The sequence below is a fragment of the Rhynchophorus ferrugineus genome, unplaced genomic scaffold (assembly GCF_030347505.1).
Source record: "Rhynchophorus ferrugineus isolate W39M unplaced genomic scaffold, kcgeb_rfMv2 rfM2, whole genome shotgun sequence".
NCBI lineage: Eukaryota > Metazoa > Arthropoda > Insecta > Coleoptera > Curculionidae > Rhynchophorus > Rhynchophorus ferrugineus.
Window position 1 is genome coordinate 8,587,058 of NW_027472581.1, and position 27,954 is coordinate 8,615,011.

Genomic DNA, 27,954 nt, shown 5'->3' on the forward strand with positions numbered 1-27,954 from the left:
GATGATCGATACGGTTCGACGCAACGTCCAAAGATTAGAAAACTTTTATTAAACTCATTTAAAGTTTGTTCCTAGGGAATATTTACAAACTGGTTGAATATTAATCAATTTAAATAGAGTTTTTAATATATACTAGGACTGTGGATTAGTTTTGTAGAATTTATAACACTGGCCAACATTGGTTTCGAACAATTTTATATTTTGGAATGATTTGGAATATTGGCCCTATCTAATTTCATATTAGGCTAGGAATAAAATAGATATTAGAAAGAAATAACAAGTAAATCATGATATTTTTTTTTAATTTCTATATATTTTAATGTCTCTTTTTACCAACTAGGGGGTTATCTGGGAGCTATAGTTTAACGTGGGCTCCGAACCTTGGCATTAAGCATACCGACCGGCGAGTGACCAACTTTAGAAATCATCCCAAAAGACATACGGTCTTACTCAGCCTGGTTACTGGTGTGACTGGCATCATTTTCCTTGTCGGATTGTACACTCTTGCCTAGGACAATCACAAATGTTAAACAATCACAAACATAAATTTACGAACATGCCCCAGCAGGATTCGAACCCGTGGCTATCGCAACAGTAGGAGAACCGTCTTATTGCCTTTACCACTGCGCCACCAAGCCGGAAGAAATCACTATTAATTGTTTTGCTTTAGTGTTTTAGATAATAAACGTAAAAACTGAAAGGTAGACCTCAAAAAAAAAGTCTTTTTGACAAAAAACTCTTTTTAAAAACCAGTGAATCTAGCTTACTGTGATGGGCCCACCTACCATGATATATATCTTCCATCTGCTGGGGGAAGGACTCTCTCTCTATTTCTCACTATATTTACGTAGATTTGAAGTCTTGAAGTTTGCCAGATTTTCTACAACTAAAGTAAGACAATTCAGCCTTCACTTCACCATAATATTTTAGCCAAAACTTCTATAAAGTTCAAATCTTTTATCAAAATTCGAATTTGAAGTTTATCAAATATTTTAGCTTTTTATTTTTCTAAAATCAACTTAGAAAATGTTTCACAAACGCTGTCCTTGCCTAACATTTTGACCAGCTGTTTCATCATATCCAACTGGATATTTAATAGTTCAACTATTGATTTCTCTACTTAATTATTAGTTTCTAATATATCAAACACTTTTTAACGAGATAATTTGTTGAGATACTGCTGATATCCCAACGACTATATAGAGAGATATATAGCACAAAAACTATATAGATAGAGATAGAGCAAAAATAGGAGCGGTCCTAAGACACTATCTTGTTGAACACCAGCCTATAGAAAATATATGCTAATCAATTTAAAGCTTCCTAATAAACTATATTTTTAATTTTGTTTTGTAGTGCGTTAATAATATGACGTTTATTAAAAATATGACGTTCTTCCGACGCACGAACACGCGACATATAATTGTCCATGCGCGAAACAGAGTAACTCCAAGTTGATTCCGCGCACTGCCAACGACTGGCCCTGAGATTTATTTATGGTCATCGCAAAAGCCAGACGTTTTGGAAATTGTAAACGTTTAAAATCGAATAGTAATGGAGTATAGCACGATCAAACGATTGTCTACATCAACATTTTGCCCTCTTATCTTCACAACTACCGATCGCCCCCTAATCGCCGACGATACAATGGGTATCCATCATTTCTCGTTATGGTTTCAGTAATCAGGACTCTTGGGTATCACTTGGAACACTTGCCGTCAACCATACAGGGTGAATTGCAGTTGAAAACTCCGCAAAGTCCACGTATCATGTGTTTGGTAACCACCGCATGCAATTTTGGATCAACTGTGGGAAAGTGAGCATGAAATTGTCCTGTATAATATGTGTAGCGCCAAATGATGTCATCTGGCAACAGCTGTGATATTTCTGAATGTTGGCTAAGAAGTGCTTAGAATCATTTCCAATCCCAGAAACTAAAGAGCTAAAGGATCTGGTGGTGGGACCAATTGTGGCAATTTTACTTTGCCTCCAGCACAACATAATCCAATAAAATAATCGCAATATCTACAAATTATTGTTATTTCCCCAACTGTTACCGATTTTTCGGCACAATAATCTATTGCCGCATCATAGTGGTATGCAGCTCGTTCCAGGATCATAGGAGCACTGTGTCTGCGGAATTGCTCAATTTCATTATGCCGTGCTCGCTATCGCTGTGTTTGATGTGCATGAACTCGTTGCATTCTAAGCCTATCTACTTCATTGTCACTCTCTAAAAATGTAATTATGACATATCAATACGACTATTCTCTTGATCTGTCTCCCTCTGGTCATCAGTGCGGTTAGCACGTGAGGTAGCTCTTCGCACATTTGAGTGACTGCGACGACCTAAGTCAGGTCGCCTTGTCCTCGGCATTGCAAATTGTGATTAATCAAAGTGAGAAAAGTTCTCGCGCACGTAGATTGTCGTATTCGATCCTCAATATAAATATATTAATTTCTATTAATTTTTATTATATATATATATATATATATATATATATATATATATATATATATATATATATAGGTTTAAAAGGTGAATAAATATGAAAATACTCGAAATTAACTAAATATATATTATATAGTATTATATAATATTTATTTATGTTGCCTCTGTAATGCAATTTAACTGGCAAGAAGGGCCACTATTATATCATTCCTGGTCGAAGTAACTATTCCTGATTCTGACCGTTTAATTGCTTTAGTATTTTTAATCACAATTAGCACACATTTTAAGCAACAGTAAGAAATTTATCAGATCAAGCGCTAAAAGTATATTTGCCGTTTTATTAAGTCTGATTATTATAATTAACATTTTGAATAATTTTGTAGTAACTGTGTCGACCAGCAATAACACAAATCTAATTTTATATACCGATTGGGTGACATGTTCAGTCGCATCAGACTTCATTGTGTGTCTCTTTTTAACTAAAGTAATACTATTTAGTAAAATGAGAAAAAAGATCATAATATATTCGACGATATTGATGACAAAGCATCCATGACTGTTTTATTGGAAGGATTTTCTTGTTTCCTAATTCTTAATGGCTTCCCACTTTTTAAATAGAATTTTTTTTGACATTGAGCACAGGGTTTAATATTTTCAACCCCAACTTAGTTGCCCCTATATATATATCAAAGGCCCTTAAAAAGGCAATAAATTATCTGGTCTAGTCCTTAAATTAACGTTCCTATTTAATTTCGTCTGATTAAAATTTTAAAACATTCCTTCTTGGCTCCCGTTAAAACGCGACTGTGACTTTTTTCCCGTTAAATTATTTAGTAATTAGCTAAAATGTACACGGAAGCTTTTACTGACTAAATTAGTAATAAAATGGCGTCGTTCAGATTAAACTTCAGTTAATTTCAAGTCGGTTCCTGACGTTCCGTACGACACGGTAAAACACCTTGCTCAAACAAGCTTAAATTAACTTTTGTTGTTTGGAAGGATTCTTTTTCTGCTGCCCAATATATATATATATATATATATATATATATATATATATATATATATATATATATCAAAGGCCTGGTCTAGTCCTTAAATTAATGTTCCTATTTAATTTCGTCTGATTAAAATTTTGAAACATTCCTTCTTGGCTACCGTTAAAACGCGACCGTGACTTTTTTCCCGTTAAATTATTTAGTAATTAGCTAAAATGTACACGGAAGCTTTTACTGACTAAATTAGTAATAAAATGGCGTCGTTCAGATTAAACTTCAGTTAATTTCAAGTCGGTTCCTGACGTTCCGTACGACACGGTAAAACACCTTGCTCAAACAAGCTTAAATTAACTTTTGTTGTTTGGAAGGATTCTTTTTCTGCTGCCCAATATATATATATATATATATATATATATATATATATATATATATATATATATATATATCAAAGGCCCCTAAAAAGGCAATAAATTATCTGGTCTAGTCCTTAAATTAATGTTCCTATTTAATTTCGTCTGATTAAAATTTTGAAACATTCCTTCTTGGCTACCGTTAAAACGCGACCGTGACTTTTTTCCCGTTAAATTATTTAGTAATTAGCTAAAATGTACACGGAAGCTTTTACTGACTAAATTAGTAATAAAATGGCGTCGTTCATATTAAACTTCAGTTAATTTCAAGTCGGTTCCTGACGTTCCGTACGACACGGTAAAACACCTTGCTCAAAAAAGCTTAAATTAACTTTTGTTGTTTGGAAGGATTCCTTTTTCTGCTGCCAAATAAGGCGAGTAAAAAAAACGTTTAAAACTTTTATCCGTGAGGGACGAGAAAGATATTCAAATAACCGAATTAGGCTTATAATTAAATTGTATATTAAACACCGTCTTGTTATCGTTTCGCAATATATTTGTCGGAGTTTTAACGGGCACGGGAAACGTATAGTCTGGAAATTAATTGAGTGTTGTTTTTTTTCAGTTAATTAACTCATAATTGGAGTATCTTATATGTGTTTATAATTGTACTAATCTACAGGTATTACAGGGTGCGGCTATAAAATAACAAAATTGGCAATGCTACAGAGGCATTTTCTTGCAAAAGCAATACTTCTTCCTTACAGTTTCATTACTTCGCTGTTAAACCACTCATGAATAAAAGGCTAACTTTATGATAAAATATATTATGAGTCGTCCACCAAAACAACATTGTTAACTTATGAAAGGGCACATTGTTTGAGCTAATATGAAAAGTTCTGTCAACCCAGCGTACTCATCAGACATAACACCTACTGATTACTGCTTGTTCAGATAGATGTAGCATGGCTTGGCTTGGTTTCGACAGGACTTAAAAAAACTGACGAAGAGTGAGAACTGAAGATGGAAAAATGTAATTAAAAATTAAAAGAAATATGTTGATTAATATGTATTTTATCAATTTTTCTAAATTTTTCAAATAATGATCAGAGAAGAAAGAGATCGAAAAATAATTAATCAGGAATTGATCATAAAAGTCCAGAAATGGAAGTCAGAATGTGAATGAGGGTAATTGGAATAGGGATGGTGAAAGTAGCAATGAACAACAATGAACAGACAAGGAGAAAAAGAAAAACTGATGAGAACTGAAACAAATAAGTGATAAAATATCAATATGGAGAAAAAATGGAAGAAATAAATGGTGGAGTAATATTAGATTCAATTAATCATTCAATTCTTCTACTTTTTTATTTTTTAATTAAGTCTAATTGTAATAATTAATCTAATGAATTTTTTAATATATTTTAAAGTCTCCTTTTACCAACTATGGGTTTATCCCAGTCCATCCCAAAAGACATCCGGTCTTACCCAGCCTGGTTACTGGCGCGACTGGGATCATTTTTTTATCGAATTTTATACTTTTGCCTAGGACAATCACAAATGTTACACAATCACGAACATAAATTTACGATCATGCCCCAGCAGAATTCGACCGTCCTATCGCTTTTACCACTGCGCAACCAAGCCGGCTATTCGTATGAATTATTCATCAAAATGAATGATTATAATTACACTTCCAATTGAATATTAAATTTATTTAAAATGAATAAATCAAGTGTGTGTGATATTATTGTTCGGGCAAGTTTGATTTAGTTTAAAAATAAGTTCAAATAATATCTAATATAGCATATATTGGGTATACAATTGATTTTAACCAATCTTTCACACAACCATATATGATTAAAACTCTTGGAAAAATCCACTCCTTATGACCAATTATTATCCGATGCAAATATACATATTTTTTGTCATTGAAGTAAAACACTCTACAGTGTGCTTGAATTTCGATATTTTTTATTTATTATTTATTAATTTTATTATTTCTCAGACCTTTTAGATATTTGCTAAATTTTTAAAGTATTTTACCTAAACTACAGCTTTTATACACTGGACCTAATGCTTGACGTGTGCTCTAAAGAAAATATTATTAAATTTAAGCATTCAAGATATAAATCTATTCTCTTGTTAAGATATCGTTAAACATTATCAGCCGTTAGAGTTAGTCCTTGCCCTTCATGTCAGAATAGCTTAGCTAGGGTATTTTAAATTAAAATACTAAAGCAAGACACTACAAAATTTGAAATACCTCAAAAATAACAAATTATTTTCTTAAATTATGGTTGAAAAGTAAATAATAATATTATTATTTACTTATAAACTTAGGTTCTGATATTTTGTTGAAGGATATAAAGACTAATTAAAATTATTAGATTATAATGTTCTCAACGATTTAACAGTTTTTAGGGACTATCAACATAAGTTTTTGCATTTCGTTAAAATATGGGGGACTAACATTGGTTGCTCACAATTCACACGTATTTCACACAATATTCGGCTAAAACGTATCGATTTGAGTCAATAGCGAGCCCACTGATAATTTTATCGAGTAATGCATTCGAGTCCTCTTTTTTTTTGGCTGTCCAAAACACTCTTTGTCTTCGGTGAAAACATTACTGCCAAACATTATTAACCCCATCATGAGACCGCCACATTCCCAACAAAGGTGCAAAATTATCTGCATGTTACTATAGGCCTATCAGCCTTCTCAGTGCGATTTTGAAGCTTACCGAGAGGACAATACTCTACGCTCTCAAGTTTCTGATCAACAGTTCGGCTATCGTGCTCACCATTCATCTGTCCAACAGGCCACCTGTCTGACCGCACACATCTATCACGCTCTTCACCAATATAAAAAGCTTGGAACAGTCCTCCTAGACCTAACCAAAGCTTTCGACAAGGTCTGGCACTACGGTTTGATTGCAAAATGCCTACGAATAGGCCTCCCAGAAGACCTAACCGCCCTCATCAAGTCCTATCTATCAGATTGATCTTTCCAGGTCAAGATTAGAAAAACACTTCCCAGTCAAAAAAATAGACACAAATAGACGCTGGCGTAACTCAAGGTTCCCCGCTCGCCTCAGCGTTATTTAACCTCTTAATCGCAGATCTGATATAATCTGCCGAGAAAAGACATTGCCGACATTGACGTCGCGTTTCACGCTGACGATACTGCTTTCTTCATGACTTATAGGCTCGAGATTATCATTCAAGAATGTTTACAAAATCAGCTCTATCTTGCGATCAAGTTGTTCAAATTCTGGAGGTTGTAAATCAGCTCCCTGAAAACCCAAGCCATCATTTTCCATAAGAAGCGTTACGCCCTGCGCGTCTTGCAACTTAAGATGGACTCCGCAAGAATTCCATGGCTAGATAATCCAAATCAAGAAAGCAATCCAGAAAAGTTCGGGAATAGCAAATCTTCTATTTCCTTTGATCCGCCCGATTTCCCAAGATGTTATTTCGGTTCGTAATCCTTTATGGATCTAATGTCTACTTCAGATTTGTTACACCCAACCAGGTGAAATGGCTTCAAGTTTTCCAAAATAATCTCCTCAGAAGAATCTTAAACGCTGCATGGTTTGAAACTTGTTGCTTGGATAGTAAAATGTAGTCAATTACTAAACACTGATCATAGAGAGGCAAAACCTAATACCAACACACCAGTTTGGGTTTGTTAACAAGCTTTTAATAATTGACCAGGTCCATAGAATAACAGATGTTATTGAAATAGTATACGAAAGTAAAAAAGTATGCTCAGCCATATTGTTAGATGCAGCACAAGACTTCGATAAGGTTTGACATAAGGGTCTTATTAATAAACTACAGAAAATGTTACTAAAACAGCATACCAAACTACTAAAATCATAGGTTACAGTCAGAATGTTTAAGTTAAATAAGAAGAAGCTTACTCTACAATAATAGAAACTAAAACAAGTGTACCACACGGAAGTGCATTGGGGCCAATGCTTTATCTACTCTACACTTGTAATATACCACAAATGGAGAATATTGCGATGGCTACATTTGCTGATGATACTGCGATTATAGATGTCTGAGACAATAATAAAAAAGCTACACGAAAAATACAACAGGCAAGTGACGATATAAACAGAAGCTTGGAAAATAAAAATTAACGAAAGTAAATCTGTGCATGTACAGTTCACCTACAATCAGACCGTACAAGCACCAATAACATTAAATAATGCTATCATTACATATAGCAACCACGCTAAATATCTCTCGAGAACTGGAATTGAAATATAGGAAATTGGCTAATTGGAAGAAAATCACAATTATCAGTACATAATAAATTGCTATTATATAAGCAAATGCAGAAACCCTTATGGACATAGGGAGTTCAATTATGGGAATGTTCTGCAAAGAGTAACATAAACAAAATACAAATTATTCAGGACAAAGTCCCGAGAAGTTTTGTGGGCGCACCCAAATAGTACAGGACTGACTACCTACCATCGAGACCTTCATATACCCACAGTCGGCCAAGAAATCAAGAGAATTGCAAGGGGTCATGAGAAAAGTCTCCATTCTCATGAGAATATTGAAGTATTGAGAATATATATACTTTTGGATACCACCAGAGCAGGACACAGAGTCAGATCATCTGATCTCGTGTAGTGTTGTGTAATGAGGTGCATATAATAAAAAATACTGCAATGACATGTATAAACCTTATTTCATCAGAGACAGAGAGGGCCGATAGGTCTTCCTAGTTATATACCTAGATTGAAGTTATCATAAGACAAATTGTAGGGTAGTCGGAAACGACTAGTAATAATCTAATAATTAAATAATATTAAAAAAAAAAGAAACAGTCGATAGTCAATTTTAGTCGAAAGTTCCCAACCGTTAAATTTAAAAACCCCTGAAACGAAGTTGTACGTATTTTCAAGTAGCATACACTTCACAAAATTGAAAGCAATTAATCTAGAAATTAATAACGGCCGAAACGGAAACGAAATAAAACCTTCCGAACGAATCCTTAAACAAAATAAGGTTTAACGAGAAGAAACGATGAGCCTTTTCTTTTCCCGCTCGCTCTTTATCTCGCAAAACTTAATTGGGAACTTTAAAATTTTCTTATATTTGCAACTTCGCCGTTAACGTGGAATTAAATTTTAGCGGAAATTATAAAAGTTAGCCGGTTCGTTTCGAGTTGCGTCCCCGGGTTTGTTTAACTTTGGCTCGAATTGCGAACGATTCGTCTCGATTATTCCCGCTCCTAATTCAGATTGCTCTAAAATAAATTGGAGTCGGAGTGCATTATACCCGGTAATATGATCAAATTTTATTATAAAATTCAGTTTTATTAATGGATTTCGACAATTTAAATTGTGATAGTCCAAACAGAAATAGAATTTCAATTCGCTTCGTTTAGCAACAATAATAGAAAAAATGATGGATAAGATGAAACAGCGAAAACTCTGCACTATCTCCAGATGGACTTTAATATACTATATTTAAATGGCCATATTATGGCTACGGTACTGACTATCAAGAAGACATCAAAAAGAGAGATTCGGAAGCGTGCACTGCTTAGACTGTTGGTGAGGCATTAAACTCGGTCATATAATTAAAATTGATGGAAAACTAAAGAAAGCTGCCTGAATATACTTCAGGAAAACAAATTTTCAACAAGAGGATAACCCTAGACTTTCACCAGATGAATCTCCTTTCGAACTAGACCCTGATAGAAAAGTGAAGAATCGATGCCCATCAAACTCAGCACAATTGTGGGATTACTTACAAGGTGAATGAAAGATATTGGGCTTGAAAAAACTTAACGAAGATAATTTTCACGAGGCCAAAATTTTAAAAAAATATATTAAGTTTTCTAATTTGTTATAAATTTATTTAACCAGCCTTAACTAAAGGTTATTCTAAGATTTAACTCTAATAAATTAGAATTCCCCATAAAAATTAAAACACGCAAGTGACCATATAAATAATTGGACCTAAACCTGAGAAATACAAATTAACGAAATTAAATATTTGCATGTGCAGTTCACGTATCATCATACCAATAGCACAAGAACCAATAACAATAAGTAATAATATCATTCCATATAGTAACAAAGCTAAGTATCTCGGAAACGATTATATGCAACAAGTGAGACTGTTTGTCATCATCCAGTTAACCGAAATCAAATTAATTATCAAGAAAATGAAGTGAATTGAAGTTACTCAACGATTCCTAGCCGTAAAATATTCCAAGTTAGAAGCATTTAAGCTTTGAAAAATAGCCATAGTCCGTTTATTCCCCGCACATGCACCACAGTTCAAGCAGCAAGGCTACCAAAGGCGGACTGAAGCTGCTGTGAATTAACGTAGTATACTGGCATTTGAACAGAAACCTGCAGTTCAGTGTGGACGTCCACCAAAGACGGATTGTTGTTCTTTAGTTCCTTAATCATAGACTATCGGCATCTGGAATCTTCAAATCTTGGAAAACTATTCCATATAGGGACACCATAGAAATTTGGCTAGAAACAGCGACATTTCAAAAACCTTCGAAGACACAGGCGAAGGTACAGGCGATACTCAAACATATTTGTATTAGAATTATAAGCTGTACAAACCATAGCAGAACAACGACCTAGTCTATCCTTGTGGTATTTTAAAGAGGGCGATATTATACGAGTAGTACTGCACTAGCTAGGCATCCACTATGGCCTGAAAAGATCATCACATTTTACAACTTTCTGATATCAATCAATTGCCAGATGTGGTGGTTTCTCTGATATTTCTGCTTTCAAACGCTCCAATAACGCTATAAAATATTCCCTGTTGATGGTACTTCCCGTCTCAGAAAGTCGATGAATATTACACTGCGCACATTCCAAAATACTGAAGTCTATACCTCTCCAGTCAATTGTTATATTTTCGGGTGCTTTGGACGAGGTTCACCAGTTGCTCTCCACTTATATGACGATCGTTTTGTCTTCGGAGTGAAGCAGCCTGGCTAAACACTATTGAGAATCATCAACACCTTTTTGTTTTTGGTCAACTGTGAGCAAACCCGGCAACCATTTTGAACAGGGCTTTCTCGTAGTCGAATGCTCATGCATTATATAACCAACGCGTTCTTTTGATACATTTACAACATGAACTAACACAAACAACATCACTTTTCGATCATTCAAAATGATTTTGTGTTTTTTTTAAGTTTTTTGGTATTACTGTCTCATTTGGACGTCCGGTGCGTTCTGCATCATCGGTGTCTCTACCACAGCGTTTAAAGTTAGCAATCCAATGTTTTATTGTTGTTTATGATGAATCAGAGTCCATATAATACTTTCCAAGCTAATGCTTCGTTTGAACGCTACTTTTTCCATCAAGCAACAGTGTATAATTAAAACACGAAATTGTTTTTACAAACAATAACTCACAAATTTATGGTAAAATATCATGAAATTTTAACTTTCTTTCTTTTGAACTTTGGAATTCTAAGCTTTCTTTTGAACGTTAGTACTAATTGAAAAAATGGTGAATGCAATAAAACTAATACCATATATATATATATATATATATATATATATATATATATATATATATATATATCGATATATTTTAGAAAAAAATCTATATTATTCGCCGATATTTTGTGGCCTGATATTTTTGGTTTTAAGAATTATCCTTAGTTTTAAATGTGAGTATCGAACTTTAGCTTTGGAATTTCTCCTCCCTGGGCCATCAAACGAATTCTGCAAGGAAAAGTATGACTGCAGCGGAAAAAGTTCGATACGAAATCATAGGGTTTTTGAAGGAGTGTATCGAATTTTTGTGTTGACATTTCTCCCCCGGACATCAAGTAAATTTTGCGTGGTCTGCTATCGACATTTCTTGTTCACCAATATTCCGCGTTAAGCGGAACTTTTTATTAAATATCTTGACCAACCGTCTGTAATCGTTGAATTTAAACGCTAAGCATGTATTTTCGTCAAAATCTGTTATGGTTCTGTTGCGTCAACAATACATTAGCCTTTATTTTATTGCTAGTAGCTATTTTATTGCATACATAATAAAATAAATTTATTTTATTGAGTAATTTTATTTGCTCTGATTTGGTTATCTAAATAAACAGAACCTCAAAAACATAGATGACTCTACACGATAAGAAAAGAATATGAATAAACTTCTTCGAGGGATGATACGTTACCGAATAATATAAAGTACGCATCGATATTATGTAAATTTCCCAAAATTATTGCGTCTGAAGTCTGGGTCAGCATTTTTGATTCGGTCTAATGATAGAAACCGTTTCATAAAATATCGACGGCAAGATAAAAAGTTACGAAAGAAAGTACTCAAAGGCAATTTCGTATTCAAGCTTTGGAAATATTATTTTGAATAGGGACACGGGCGCTTATTTTTTTGCCGTGAATATGAAAACGGAATAACAATATCTGATAAATGAATAAAAAATGAACGCATTTGCGATGCAAAATGCCCATGAACCTTATTATGATAATCAAATTGTCTCGGATCCTTTTACTTAAAAGCACTTTCCTAGTCAAAGTTTTTATAGATTATTTTAATAATTAAATTTAACATTTTTTTAGAAAACTGATTTTTTCTCTATATACTGCAGAGTTACACTGATTTATCCGACATCAACTATAGAGTTGATGTTAAGCTCGTTTTATCTTTCAATTTAAAAGACATATGGCGTATAATCCAGCCAATAAACCAGAGAACACATATCATCTAAATTCATGACGTTAAAATGTCGCAATGTTCCAGCATCAACTGAGTTTAGTTTCTTTTGGCTTTGTTATATGCATTGTTTATTATACATCCAAGTAATGTTAATTATTAATGTTTGATGTTTTGTTACTTTTATATTCATCATTCACAGCGTTCACAGCGCTCCATGCCTTTTTCACTCATATACCACATCCTTACACACTTCCAATAAGTTAGTTAATAATATGAAAAATTTCAAATTAACTCATATTTTTCAATCTAATGATTCTCATTGACTATATATAGCATACCCTATATCTTCATTTAAAAAAAAGCATCAGAGCAGCCATAATCATATTTAAGGTTACAATTGATTCTGATACGTGCCTAAAAATGTTGCAAACGTGACGCGGATATAAAGGGTTTTAGGACTACCGACGCTGATCTTATTTTATTATACAGCCTCACGAATCGGATCCACGAACAAAAATAGATTTTACAGATTTTTTTCTTTCGACGTTTTTATTGGCAGACTGTATGTAAACTTATGTTGTATATGTCTATACTAGAGATGCGTTTGGGTCAATATCGAGATTTGAGGCTAAAAATAACTATTAATCAATAAAAACCTTTTAATTGGTTTTAAAAATAATTTCTATGAAGCTCAATATTCTTAAATAACGTTAACCAACATTCATAGTTTTTCATTCTGATTAGTTCGCCTTATTTGATATTACAATCGCGTTTTACCTTCAGGACTATACTTCGGATACCGAATTCAATATTCTAAAATCTATATATAAAGAATATCAAACGAATTAGAATAATTATAATAAAAATGATCTCGTCTATATATAAATTTATCCGTCAGCGCTGTAACGTAGCACTGACTCAGCAACACATAGATAAAGAAGTTCTACTTTACAAGCAAATTATCTTTATTAAAACCTATGTAAGTTATGAAATCAAATATACTATTCAAATTTAGATCAAATGAATAAAATACTATTTTATTTGGATTAAAGATGAGACTTGTTGAATTACGATATAAAATGATACTGACGTTTTTTATCTATTGGAAGACAGGCCAAACCTAGGCTCACTCGTTACACTCGAAAATTTAGAATCTCACATGAAGGGGCATTCTCAATACTTAAAACTATTTCTGCTGGAGTTCCACAAGGTAGTCTTTTGAGACCATTTTTGTATCTGCTCTATACTGCTGATACCCCAACAACAACAGAAACAGTACTTGGAACATTTGCTGACGACAGAGTAATAATGGCAAAAAATGTATCTGTATCTAAGGCTATAGAACAAGTACAAGTAGCGGTCAACAAGATTAGGGACTGGAAAATACAGCTTAGTAGCTCCAAATCTGCCCATCTTAATTTTGACTTGCGGAAACTTAATTATATAGGTTGACGGATGCACGATTCCTCAATCAGAATCGAAATAAATTACTTCGAAATATATCTTAATGGTAGGTTAAACTGGAAACAATGTTAAAAAAAAAGCAGGGCAAATTACACTCCAGGTCAAGCAAATGTACTGATTAGTCGGAAAAAACGCTCAAATTGATGTAAAGTCAAAGAGATTGGTTAATCAGTTAATCATAAACCTTATTAGGACCTATGGGATGAATATATGGGGTTGCACTAAAACTTCAAACCAACTAGTAATCACCATACACGAAGTGATTCAAAATTTCGCCCTAAATAATTAAACAAGGTTGCTAAATCACAGCAATGTGAAAGCGATATAGCTACTGTACAAAACGCAATAAATCAGAAGAACGAAACCGCACGAACTATTTTGGTGTATGTGTATTTTTAACTGTAGCTTAAGTAGATTAATGTTGTTCTAATTTGGGAAATACATACTGATGTATTAATCCCGTACACGCATTACTTGTAAATTAATGCAAGTAAAACAGAACAGTAGTAATAAATTAATTTGTGAATGAATGTCAGATGTAATTAATAAAAAAAGTTTGTAAAGTTGTTATATGAAAATTGGCGCACATGATGAGAAAAAACTTGCAAATACCCTTATGTTGCATATTGAATAATATTATAAATTTCTGTGAGTCCAGATAAAGTGGGTATAGCGAAGGATTAACATTAAATATGATATCAAAATGACACAAACTAAATATGATTTTTCCCTCAGATTAGACATAGAACAATAAAGAGCGCACAATAGAATTTTACAATTTAAGGCAAACTCATTTCCATATTCTCGGACTGCTGCTCATTTAGGCTCTAATTAGAGGTTATAGTGGCTGCTAATGACTACGCAGACACAAGAGGGCTCGTGAGAAGTCATTAGAATGCAAATTGTTTTTATACGCGCTACTAAAATATGTGGATATAAACGCTAATATACGAATATTATTGTAAAGCTCTCTGCTTTGACGAGAAAATATATACTGTGGTTTACATTTTAAAAGTAAAAAGTATTTTATGATGTGTAGGAATGTACACAGATAAATTTTGTGTATATTGACAACTTATTTCATTCCATTTAAACACCCACCCGAACTTACCTATACAGTTATTCAAATTAATGGTTTGGAAGTTACCTAATTTTTATTCTAATTCTAATTATTTAAAGAGTTCATAACTGTTAGGTTAATTTTCCTCGGGGTACTCCACTTTTATGTTGAAACTAAGTCAACATTTTAAACTCAGTATCTTTTTAACCACATATTGTCTTTACTAATATCTTAATTAACGTCAAATTTCCATTATTTATGTTTCATATTTAGTATTAAATGTAAAACCAATGTCTGCAAAAACAATTCTGTTTCGGGGTTTCTGATGTAATTTTTATGTTTTTGAGTGTGCCGAATCCAAAAATTACTTCTTTTTTGTCATAGATCTACACGTTTCTTGATATGAAACAAGCAATTTGCTGTTATTAATTAAGTTTACTATTTTCATTAGTTGTTTTTTACACCTTCCTCCATCTTTGCTTCTGAGATGCCTAGAAACTTCATGTATAAAACAATCGCCATCTTTGGAAGTGATTTTACAAATTGCTTCATCAATTCAGATTCTACGTGCAGCGAATGAAAAAGAACTTGATGGGTGTGTATATGTTCCTTAGGTGACATTTTTTTTGTTTTCACCAACTTTAAGCTCTCTCGGCAGCTAACACTTTTTAGTTCAGTGACTTTCTCGGTCTCTGCTATCCCTCAGTCAAAAGGGATAGAGGAATTTGGTCTTTATATTTTAATTTGCGAAGAACCAACATAAGGTCCCTGTAAGTTCCTTTGGAATTGGGGTAAAAATCACCGTTAAGAAGCAGGACTCTAATTTAAGGCTTATTTCCTAAAAGTTTCCGTCTTTTCTGAAAAATTATGTTCTGAAATTCTTTTACTTTTCAGCATCTCAAAATACATAAAAGTCAGTTGAAATTTCTCAGAGCTTTTTGTTGCAAACCTATGTCATTCTACAGATTTTTTTGTCTGTTTTTGATTAAAATTTAAAAACACATAAAAATATCTCCATTTTAATTAAATTATTAATTTTAATATACAATTTATTAAGAATACAGCAAACTAACCAAAAAAACACCCTATATCTACCAATACGTAACACATTAAATCCACTGATACAATGTATAACTGTACATGTTGAAGAATGTAGAAAAGGATTCTCATTGAGTTAGAGTATACGTGTAGTTTCTCTCTTCTTCGCATACAGACTTATTTTAGATTAAAAATATTTAATAGAGAACAGCTTCAGTTAAAAATACTGATTAGAAAAAATATAAGACAAAAACAATATTTTTGACCAGGATATAGCGATAGGAGACTGACCCGATTGAGATTATCTATGAACGAAGAATTTTCCTAACACATTGCTATAAAGGCATGTCTTTTCTAGTCACGCTTCTTCAATGAAATCATACTGTAGCTCGAACAAGAGATAATAGTCCAACTAATATTCTAGATATTAAACATTGTAACTTGTTATATAATGAAAAATAGCAAAATTAGCATTTGAATGATTTGTGTCACATTAAGCCGTTGCAATTGTAGGCATTTTAATTGTACCCCCTTCGTGACTTACAATCTTAAAATCGATATATTTCGCAACGCTCTGTATCGCCGACCGTGATCAAATACGCTGACCTTGACTTAGAACATAACAATTTTGAAAATTTGCATGAAATTGCGACAGCCTGCATTCCTTAATGTTCTATAATCTGTAGCGCCTTACGTATTATAACCAGTACAACTAGTTGAAGCAAAGAGAATAAAACCGAATACATTTACATACACGTTAACTGCTATGTCGAGCTTGACAGTTTAATCAAATCTTACTTAATCCATTTAAATCTCTACGTGGGTTTTGGGTTTTAAATGAACCTTATTGATAATTGTACAGCTATACTATTGTATACTAAATAACAACATAATGTATTAGTTACTTAACACATAATACTATAATCTACTCGATAAGCTAAACTGTAAAATTAACATTATATACATTTATTATTATATTAATTATATACTTTTAGCTGTTAGACCACTCGTATTTAGAAAGTTTCATTCAATCACTGTAATATTCGGCACTTTTTTTGTCTGAACGCTATTTTTATTATCATCTTGCCATTAGTGACCTAATGTCCCATTCTGAAGTAGCCATGTCTCACAAATAAAAATAATAAGTCCTCCTTGATTTTACTATATGCTTTTAAAATTTTATTATTTTAAAAGCAATGCCTGGAAGTTCCATTAGACTTCTTCATAGATTATCTTTACAACATTGAAATTCTATTCTATATTACAGTCTGTCAAGGTATGTTAAAAATCCCTCAAAAAAATGCATATCTCTAAGCTTTCCATAAATACTTTCTTAGCTAATAGTTTCCTCTGAAATAGTTCTATTAAATTATATTTATATAGCAACTGCTCACGGTTTTTATAAATTGCATATATTTGATTTCTGATAGAGCTCACATCGAGCTGATTATGATCACCCGATATATTTTTACAAAAAAAAGAGCCGAACCAACATGTTCTTTGGACACAGCATCGCCATGTTGCCAGATTAGTTAACTATTATATTAAGTAATGGCCGAACACCATACGCACTCTGAATGAAGTAATATTTATTCATATCCACTACATCCACCATCCACTACATGCATTACACTTAACATAAGAGATATTATATTATTATTGTACTATAATTATTAAGGTATTGTCCAAATATTTCAAGCAACCTAAAAGAGTATCCACAAGTTTCCACGGAATTATGACATAATATGTGAAGTCGATAGTAGTAGTTCCATTTTCTTCATACAGTAACCACACTTCTATATTTTGTTTTTTATCTAAATTTAATTATAATTTCTCTATTTATTTAACATATTTCAATAGTTCTTTCCATGTAACAATCGTTTTTATTGCTCTATAACTTTTGCCCATCAAACCCACTTATTTATGTTAAATATTATTCTTATATTTATATTGAATTCCCGTTCTATATTTTATTCACAAACTATGTCTATTTAAAACGTAGAAATCGCTATTTTCTATAACTATCCCCATAATTTTTTTCAAATTATTTCGTTAGACTATCTTAACTTAATTTTTATAACATATATGTTTCTGCTTTAAGAGAGTTAATCCCGGTTCATATATAAGTTTTAAATAAACAGTTTCCATGTTTTCCAACGCTAATTTATTCATTTAAATAAATAGTATTCACTACTTTATCACCTGTCACTTTTGAAGACAAAAATCAAAACTCTTTACACCATTTAAATCGCTTTGTGATGGTACTCAGACAGAGCAAGGCCCGGACTAGATTGTTCATGCATCAAAACTTAAATAGTATTATCATGATGGAACCCCGCACATTATCGATTGGTGAATAGTGATAATAGAGTTTACTTAATCACCTACCTTCATAAACAGCACTTAAACAAATAAAAAAGGAAGCTATGTTGAAAATTAGCTTCTGACTAAAAAAAGGCATAACGCTGGTTTTATATGCATTATTATTTTTGAAACATGCTAGAGTATGCTTTCATTGAAACATTATTACCATGTCATTATTACATTATCGTATTGCATATACCAAGAAACTTTTAAGAAATCTATCAGGGATAAGCGAAATTACTTTTTCATCAATCCTATATTGTTTTAAGTTTATCAAAACTCATATAAAGAACATTGATAATCAAGTACCTAGTGTAATGTTGCAAACGTATTGTAAGATGCATGAACTTGAGTAAGCTAACTAATTCATATTAAGAAAAGAATTAAATTCCATATCAAATATGGAAAAACACAGATATATGGTTGTACAAAATAATATATTACCCGACATATATAGTTAGTACTTGCACTTTGTTTTATTTATGTAATATCTTTACCATATATTTTTTGTTCAATCCTCATCAATCAGATAATATTCTACATAATCAATAGTCTCCCTTAATCAGAAACATGTACCCGTGTTTTAAAATTTTAAAATATTTAAATTGCCAGGATAAGAATAAATTCTTATAAGCTCATTGCATAATTCATAAATCCATATTTTTAAAATGGAAAAATGCAGAGGCTAATCAGGAAACAAAAATAAATTTAAAATGAATTTACACTAGAATTCCGTTTTTGCTTTTTTAAATTGTATTCTATATATGTGTATTACTAGAACGAAAGAACAACAGAAACTCTTTTTACGCTTTTTACTAGGATAGGGAATTATTCTACCATTATCATTAAGTATTATTTATTAGTTAATGTATAAGAGTAAAATATTTTTGCGTTTCTAAAACTTTCTAATCGATTTCGAGTGAATCTTTGTGGGCTTTAATTCGACTTTCTTGCTTATTTTATTTTCCTTTATCTTTTCTCTCTAATTTGTTCGATTTCTTAAATAACTTTTCTTGGCTTTTATTTAAATATTGCTGTTAATTTGTCCTTTGCTTGGCCTCTAAAAGTTATTTGCACTTTGTCAACTTATTATTCATTTCCTACTATTATTGTTTTAATTAGTTCCGTTGTTTTAAGGTTTTCCTAATTAAACAACGGTAAGTCAAACAACTGTTTAATTATAATAAGCCCCTTATGTTATATTAAAAATACTTTTCAAAATGTACCAGCTCTTTTGACCCAAAAACATACTTTTCTTAAAAAAAATTAATACAATCTCAAATTTCCCACGAAAGAATATTTCATTGTTATCGAAATATATATTCACTAAAATGCCCTAACGGAATTTTGTTAACAGTAACCTGAAATAATAGGAGCTCTAAAACAAAGATTTACCATTTAAAAGGAATTTATTTCCCTTCCAGCTACACACCGTTTTTAAATCCTAATTAGTGCTTCATGTAGATTTGCTAATAACAGGCCACGTAATATAATCCTAAAGGAACTAAACACGCTATAAAATAGCGCGTTGAAACGAGATAAAAATGTTATTAATAATGCTGAATATAATTCAATAAATCCATGATATAATTTAATTTAATGGACGTTGCGTTCTTTAATTTTTTTTACAAAAACTATTATAAAACAATTAACTTTTGTAGGAATGTTCGTCTGGTCGGTCGGAATGTGTGGCTGTCGATGCAAATTGTTTGTCCGAACACTCACTACTATTTTGTGGAAGGAATTTACACGAGAATGGAGACCACTGGCTGAATAAAACTTGCTTATTTTTATTATGTGGTCGACGGGAGAATGGACAGGATATTAGGTTAAGGTAAAGGAAGTACGGTAGCGTGCGGAACTGGTACAGTTATAAGGGGGTAGAGAAAAGAAAAGAGAGCGAGACGTTCTCGTGGTGGAATATTATAGCCGGTAACCGCATAGTAACAATCCACCGACATTGCCAACCTTTCAACAAGCTGTAGGAGAATGAGTGGTTGCCTAAAGGGTTGTAGCGGTCGCTACATCACTCCCCTCTTAATGGAGCTGCCGTAAAACTTACCTCTATATGGTACAGGTTCCGGAGTAAACTCGCAATTACAGATTGAATTGCCTAGGAACTCCTTATGAGATGGTGACACTCACTTTGCACAGAGCTTTCTCATATCCGAATATTCTTGAATGATATGATGTACACATTCAGTTGATATCTTAAGAGTGTCTGCTATGTTATTCGATTTCAATTTACGATCATTCAAAATCATTTTGCGGATTTTTTTAATGGTTTCGTCGGTAACAACTTCTCTTGGGCATCCACTGCGTTCACCGTCTTCGGTGCTCGTTTCACCACCATTTTCCTAGAGCAGTGTCCGGAAACTCGACATCAGGTCAAGTTCTTGCTTCAACTGTATTTTTTCCCTTCAAAGAGCCATATTTTATCAACACGCGAAATTCCTGTTTATCCATTTTTTCACAATAAGAAAAGTTGCTTCACTCAAAATGCTATAATTCACAAACTAATGATCCGCTGATGAACAGCTGTTAAATTTATATACACATCTTTTGAGGGTTAAAGCTAACTAAAAACCTATGGAGTTAATTCTAGTAGCGCCATCTATGTGTCAGGCCGGGGACTTTTCAGTTTAACCTGTTATGCCTTAGGTTCCGACTAAGTCCTATATGTACATTAAAAATTTCTACCGACAGGGATTTAAGTGTGATATATTTATTCCATATAATTATAAAATTAATATTTTAGATACACACTTTTTAAGTAGTTAACATACCTGTCGATTATACACATATACTTGTATACTATTGACATTACCTGACATTTACGTCATAATATTATTCAAAATGATATACGATTATAATATCGACCCGAATGTTGACGAAAATGTCCCAGAACCTAGCACCGAATGCGAATTCTTCAATGCCAAATCCTTTCTGCAGAAGGCGAGTGCTAACACCGGAGATAATCTTTACGATCATTTAACTGAAGTGTTAAATAAAATATTAGCGGAAAGACCCGAAAATATTGTGGATTTTTTCGAAGAATACAGCAGGAAAGTTAAGGAACAACGTTACCGACCACTCACCGATCATCTAGAAGATATTTTTGTTGAACCCGACCGTCTGAATCTTTCTACCAAAATCATGACAGTTCTGAAACCCCTCGCACCCCAAGGACCATCCACCGTAGACCCTGACGATCTGGAACTAGCGGATATGTCTAAAAACAACATGCTGGAGCTCCTCTACTATCTGGAACAGATTGGTTTAGGTTTACCACGTCAAGACATGGTGTTCATCATGCTCTCGATGCGAAAATTAATTCATACGGAACCTATATCGTCAGTAAGATTCTGGGGTAAAATATTCGGAACCCTAAACAATTATCTGGTATTGGAAACGGAGCTTAAGGAAGACGAATATATGAGGAAAAATGAAAAATATGAAGAGGAAATTAAAAAGGGGGATATCGAGAAGGTTGCTGTGAAAGCCAACGAGGAACTGGAAAAGGCTCTGAAAGATATATCGAAAAATCAAGTTGAAACTGAGGGTGATGCGCCAAAGTCAAAGATACCGCGTGCTTTACCGCCAGAACCTAAAATACAGTATGAAGAACCTCCGGAGCCACCGAAGGAACCGTCTGGAGTTGGTTTGAATAAAAAGGTTTATTACGTATGTACAAAAATTGGAGAACCGTGGATACAGTTACCAGATGTAACACCCAAAGAGGTATATATAATTTTCGTATAATTTTTTCAAAATATATAAGTAAGAAAGGGTGAAAAGGAAAATAATTGAAAACTTTATTTATGGAATGAAGAGGTGAGTTGTACAAACGACACTGGGGATTTAAATCAATTCCAGTATAAGCATAAGCATAAGCCCCGCACCAATCAGTCAGGCCTGTTGACAGTCACATCATATAACGCCTCCCTCCTAGAGAAACGACCACAGAGATCGACATAGTCGTTGTCATGCTTTTAGTTCTAATAAAATTATTTTTGAGTATCATCTGTACCTTCGTCTGCCAGTTTGCGTTTGAAGATCCTCGAAATGGCACTGTTTCTACCAATTTTGGCATCCCTCTATGGAATAGTTTTCCTCTAAGTTCCTACAAGTTGAACTACAGGCTTCTAACAGATTTCAGTAGACTGTATTCATTCACAGCAACTTGAGTCCACCTTTGGTGGCCTAACACCTTGAGCTGTGATGCATGTGCCGGGAATCCACGAGTTGGAACACTTACCTAGGGGTCCATCACCTTTTTTTATCTTACAGCTTCACCTGTGATACTTTTGTAACAACTCCACTTAACTGCACCAACGCTTAGAGTAACTGCCAGTCCATCACCAACTACCATGTCCTTTTAATCACAAAAACCATTTAATTTTAAGAAGAGGCGACTAGTTGGACGGCGATATAAAACGACATTTACAATTTAAATATGTTTGAACATAAAAATATCCTGTTCTGAAATCATTCTCTACCATTTCATCTCAATCATATCTCAAAGCATTCCGGTGTCAGTTAAACCTCTTCATTTTCTATGGAAAAAAGTCAATCTATCGAAAATTGATCTGAGGATAACTTACGATCACATCTTGAAAGGAATATGTCAATCAACTTTATATTTACCAAATGGTACATCCCCTATCGCATTTTCTAAAATGAAGGAATCAAAGACTTTTTCTTTAGTAATTCGGTTTAGACAGTAAAGTACGGTAAGGCTACAACCACAAAAATAATAAAATTTCAGCGTTAGAAAAAGGAGAAATTATTTAAGAATGTACAATTTAAGATATCCGTAATTATTGTTCGCCAAAAATTAAACTTTTTATATTCAACAACATTATATAAAGAAAAATAATTCAAACAAATGTTTCTTCCCATATAATTTTTTTTTGATACATTTTAAAGTCTCCTTTTACCAACTATGGGTTTATCTGGACTGGGTCTTAAGTTTAACGTGGGCTCCAAACCACGGTAGTCAACATTAAGCCTACCTATTGGCGAGTAACCAACTTTAGAAATCACCCCAGAAGACATCCGGTCTTACCCTGCCTGGTTACTGGCGTGACTAGGATCATTTTCCTTGTCGGATTTTATACTCTTGCCTAGAACATTCACAAATATTAAACAATCACAAACATAAATTTACGACCATGCCCCAGCAGGATGCGAACCCGCGGCTATCGCAGCAGTAGAAGGGCCGTCCCATCGCCTTTACCACTGCGCCACCAAGCCGGCTCTTATAATTAGATCAAGCGATACAATCACTGTCAGATCACTGTTACAGTCTGACATTTGTAAGTTTAAGATCTTTCTCTCTGAAATGCGACGCCATTTTTTTCCCTCCCAGATTATACAAAAAGTGAAATCATTCATTCATGAAAATGAAATGAAAATTAATGAAATAGTAGAATGAAATGAAATGTAGAATGAAAAATTAATTATTTTCTCACAGACTTTTGTCGCGAAATCGACCTTTCGAATGGAAGCTATAACAAGCAGCAATCTTCAATAATTATGAGAGTAATGATTCTGGAAAAATTTTCAGTAAATTTCAGTTTTTATGATTTTAACCTTAAAAAGTTTAGTTACTTCAGATATTTAGAATACTAGCTTGCATATCTAGTAGTGTACCAAGATTGCTTGCAAAATATATTGTATATTTCAATATATTGAAACAGCTATTGGTACTACTCCATGCTTATTATAAAAAGGAATAATCTTATTAATACTTTACTTAGTACATTATATATTAACAATAATATTTTCATTAATTTTCTACAACGTTGTCCCATCTTTAGTAAGTAAATTTCTAAGTAACTATATGATGGGCTTAGAGCGGCAGTAGATTTCTTGGAAAAAAATAACATTGTAGAATTTCGAAAATAAAATATTGAATGCTTGTATCTAACGTCTGTATACACTGAATAACTCAATAATTATTCGTAAAAAACTGTTATTTTATATAGTAAAATATCAAAATCATCTAATATAATAGTTAGGTTAAGTTGTTTAACAGTTGTATGCTTAGATATTTTGCGTACTTACCAAAGTATTATATTTCATTTCGAATTCGGCTAACTATAACTATAAGACTGACATGCTCCTTCCATTTTTGTATAACATCTAGTGTCATGCCTAAATCTTTAGCAGTATTTACATATGGTGGGTTTCTTGTTGGAAAAATTAATAGGGACACATTTTAGCTCATTTCATTTATTCTCCATTGTTTGGTCCATTGTGTTAGATAATCGCTCAATGGCTATAGTATTTCTAAGGATGCTTTTTGGTATTCATCTACTTCTATCAGTGGTCTGTTATTCACAATTGTAGCTATCGTAGTTCCTTGTTGCTTTGCTTTGGAAATACTTTGTGTATATATATATATATATATATATATATATATATATATATATATATATATATATATATATATATATTTATGTTTAATGATTAATAACAACATTTTTATACGCATTTATCTTAAATAGTAATTAACTATTTTTAATAGATACAAGTGGCAAGAAAAATATACAAATCCTTTACCGGTAACCTGGAAACTGATATTTTAACCTACCCAGAATTCCCGGGAAAAGAGAAAAACTATTTAAGAGCGCAGATATCAAGAATATCGGCCGGGACTCAGATTGCTCCACTGGGTTATTACACATTCGGTGGGGAAGAAGCCGGTGAAGGTGACGAGGAAGATGAAGTGGGAGAAGAGGAGGCCGAAACAGGAGGTAAAACCGAATACAAAACCAACCCAAAATACGACCCTCCATCATTAAAAGACCTCACCGATCGTTCGATGACATTCTGGGTTCATTCAGCACCATATATCTTACCCCAAGGTCGATTAACTTGGTAATATAACGTTTCATCTTCTTCTTAACCATAGAATTTCAATAAAACCAATTAAGGTGGAATCCAACACCAGCTGCGGATGTCGAAGACGAAGAACTCGGCGAGGAACTAGGTGAGGAAGAAGAGGAAGATGATAAGGAAAAAGGTTCGAAAGCCGAACCAGAGACGGGTCCTCCATTGCTTACACCTCTCTCCGAAGATGCTTCTCTAGAAACTGTTAGTCCTTGGAGCGTTAGAAGTTCTTCTAATGTTCTCGACACTTACGCCTTGGCGGTGGTGAGATCTAATCTCTGGCCTGGGGCATATACATTCTCCACTCAGGGAAAAATATTTCACAATATCTATTTTGGATTTGGGCTGAAATATATGCAATATAATTTCTCTCCGATGCCCCTCCCGCCAGTACAACAAGAATACGCGGTGGGTCCAGAAATAATGGAGGTGCTGGATCCGACTGGTGCAGAGGAAGAGAAATGGCGAATCGATCATTTGCCCAAACCCAAGCCCAAAGAGGATGAAGAAAAAGGCGAGACTGATGAAGGCGAAGGTGAAGAGGAAGAGGAAGAAGAAGAAGAAGATGATTAGTTATGTTTTATGCAGTTGAATATTCTTAAAAATCAAATATTATCTCTTAAAATATTTCGTTCATTGTTAATGATTATTATTATTATTATAAAATGTATAATTTATAATTTTGTTTATTATTAAAACACAAAATTCTACTAAACAATGTGTGAGTGATAAGATAGTCTGCTATTTCTAAACTGTATTTGATTATAAGTAAATTTATCCATGAGCTTTAGTAAAACATTTGTCAAAACAAAACAATGAGTTTTAATATAAAAAAATAAAAATTTATACCACATTAATTAAACAAAAAAAACCAAGTAAGTATCTTAAAATTCTGAATTATTTCTGAAAATGATCAACCCATTTAGTCAAATCACACCAAAACTTAAAAAAGAAGGTCTACCTGAAATTTCGGGTATGGCCATTTCAGATATTCCTCTATGAATGTTAGTACTTATATTTAATTATCCACAAGTGTAAGTTGTTTTATATTTTCCCCGTTGTGTAATAATTATAATGAAATTTCTATAAATCTATTTAAATTTAATCAGTAGTAAATTAAAATATAAGAATATGAAACAGAAATAAAAAGAGGAAAATATATCTAAATAAAGTATACTGAATATCTCAATAAATATTTGTATGTAAAGTTAGACGTTTGCATCTATTCTTATAAGCAATTGGTCAAAATACTGCAATATGTGCAAACACCTGGTCTAAACCATCTGTTGAATAATAACTTTTTATCCATTTAGTCTTGAGTTATTCAGTGTATACATATGAAACATACAAAACTGACACCGATTGATTGATGATTTGATTCGAGACCTGCATCTGAAGCCCAAAGCCCATTACTTTTAACGGTTTACATAAAAACCAACTAACCGAACCAAAAATGGTGATCTTGATATCAATAACAAATAACGAACGGGGGGTCAAAAAGCCCAACTCAAAATCTCAATTTACTTTCAACTTAGTGACTGCCATTTTAAATCACTTAAACATCGCAATTTTATTGCTAATCAGGAGTTTTCTACAGACTATTTTAGCTGACTATGAATGGTGGATGTACCATAACAATATCAAGCTCATGGGTATGCCTGGCAAAGCTGTCCACAACGACACCTGAGCGGAATGTTCATAATCATAATGTATTGTAGTGTATATGCTAAGACCAGCAAGGTATAGGGTCTTGCGAGCTACCAAGACAGAATGAAACTATTACTGTAAATGTCTACTGATGTCGTTGCAAAAATATATTAAAACTAACGAGCAACAGACGCAAGGTCATTCTTTTACGACATATTCAGCCACACGTTGCAGTAGTTGTAAAGGATACACTCTTCATACACAGTTTCGAAATTTTAAAGAAGTGTTAAAATTAATTATTATTTGGATCACTTCCAAACCAATATAAGCCTTTCAGCGCGCCATCACCAGATTTATAGAAAGATGTGTTAAGGTTAAGAATATCTATTATATCTACACCCATAGTGGATACATTTTTTACAGTGAAATGCAAATAACCATAAATAATCCTAAATAACGCCTATTGGAAATAACATTGTAACAGAATTACCTTTTGCAAATATACCTATTAATAAAAAACCACTCAAGTCGTACTGATGTACAAACCAGGCAACAGGATAGAACCTCGTGCATAAGCCAACAGAAAGAAGGAGCAGAATAATTCCCAGTCGGATATACAAGACTATCGTGGAACAATCAAATATGCACATCGCACTGTAGGTGTCATCAGTAAATGCATATAAAATGAACTGTACTACTCTGCAGCCTTGTCGGACATAGGTCAATCATTTGACAAAGTTTAATGGACATGGCAGGCAAACTAAAAAACTCCTGACGATACGATGACTGCAACCCATGCTGATGCCATTCTCGTCATACCAGTTCATTCAATGGTTTAACCAATAGTGAATACAGACACACTAAACCAAGTCTGAGAAGAGAAACCTATGCGTCGCTAAAATTATATAACGAAAACATCTCACAAAACATGCAAAATACTTGGACCTTTACTTGGACCATAGATAAAAGTAGACCAAACATAAACAATTC

General features: G+C 33.1%; 2 protein-coding genes across 2 annotated transcripts in view; both read left to right on the forward strand.

The window, feature by feature from the left end:
• Positions 1–27,954, forward strand: part of LOC143191326 (5-hydroxytryptamine receptor) — a 584,206-nt gene that overhangs the window by 514,051 nt on the left and 42,201 nt on the right. The gene's annotated exons all lie outside the window — the stretch shown is intronic.
• Positions 21,276–25,902, forward strand: Rsph4a (Radial spoke head protein 4a). Its single transcript, XM_076394183.1, has 3 exons — positions 21,276–22,161; positions 24,953–25,305; positions 25,362–25,902. The coding sequence occupies exons 1-3, from the start codon at positions 21,277–21,279 to the stop codon at positions 25,888–25,890; spliced, it is 1,767 nt and encodes a 588-aa protein (XP_076250298.1). The 5' UTR covers position 21,276; the 3' UTR covers positions 25,891–25,902.

What these genes read in the sequence shown, in the direction of transcription:
- Rsph4a (XM_076394183.1), top strand. Translation starts at nt 21,277, where the DNA reads ATGATATACGATTATAATATCGACCCGAATGTTGACGAAAATGTCCCA. An exon ending in CAGATGTAACACCCAAAGAG is followed by an intron (nt 22,162 to 24,952) that starts GTATATATAATT and finishes TATTTTTAATAG; the next exon opens with ATACAAGTGGCAAGAAAAAT. An exon ending in CCCCAAGGTCGATTAACTTG is followed by an intron (nt 25,306 to 25,361) that starts GTAATATAACGT and finishes AAACCAATTAAG; the next exon opens with GTGGAATCCAACACCAGCTG.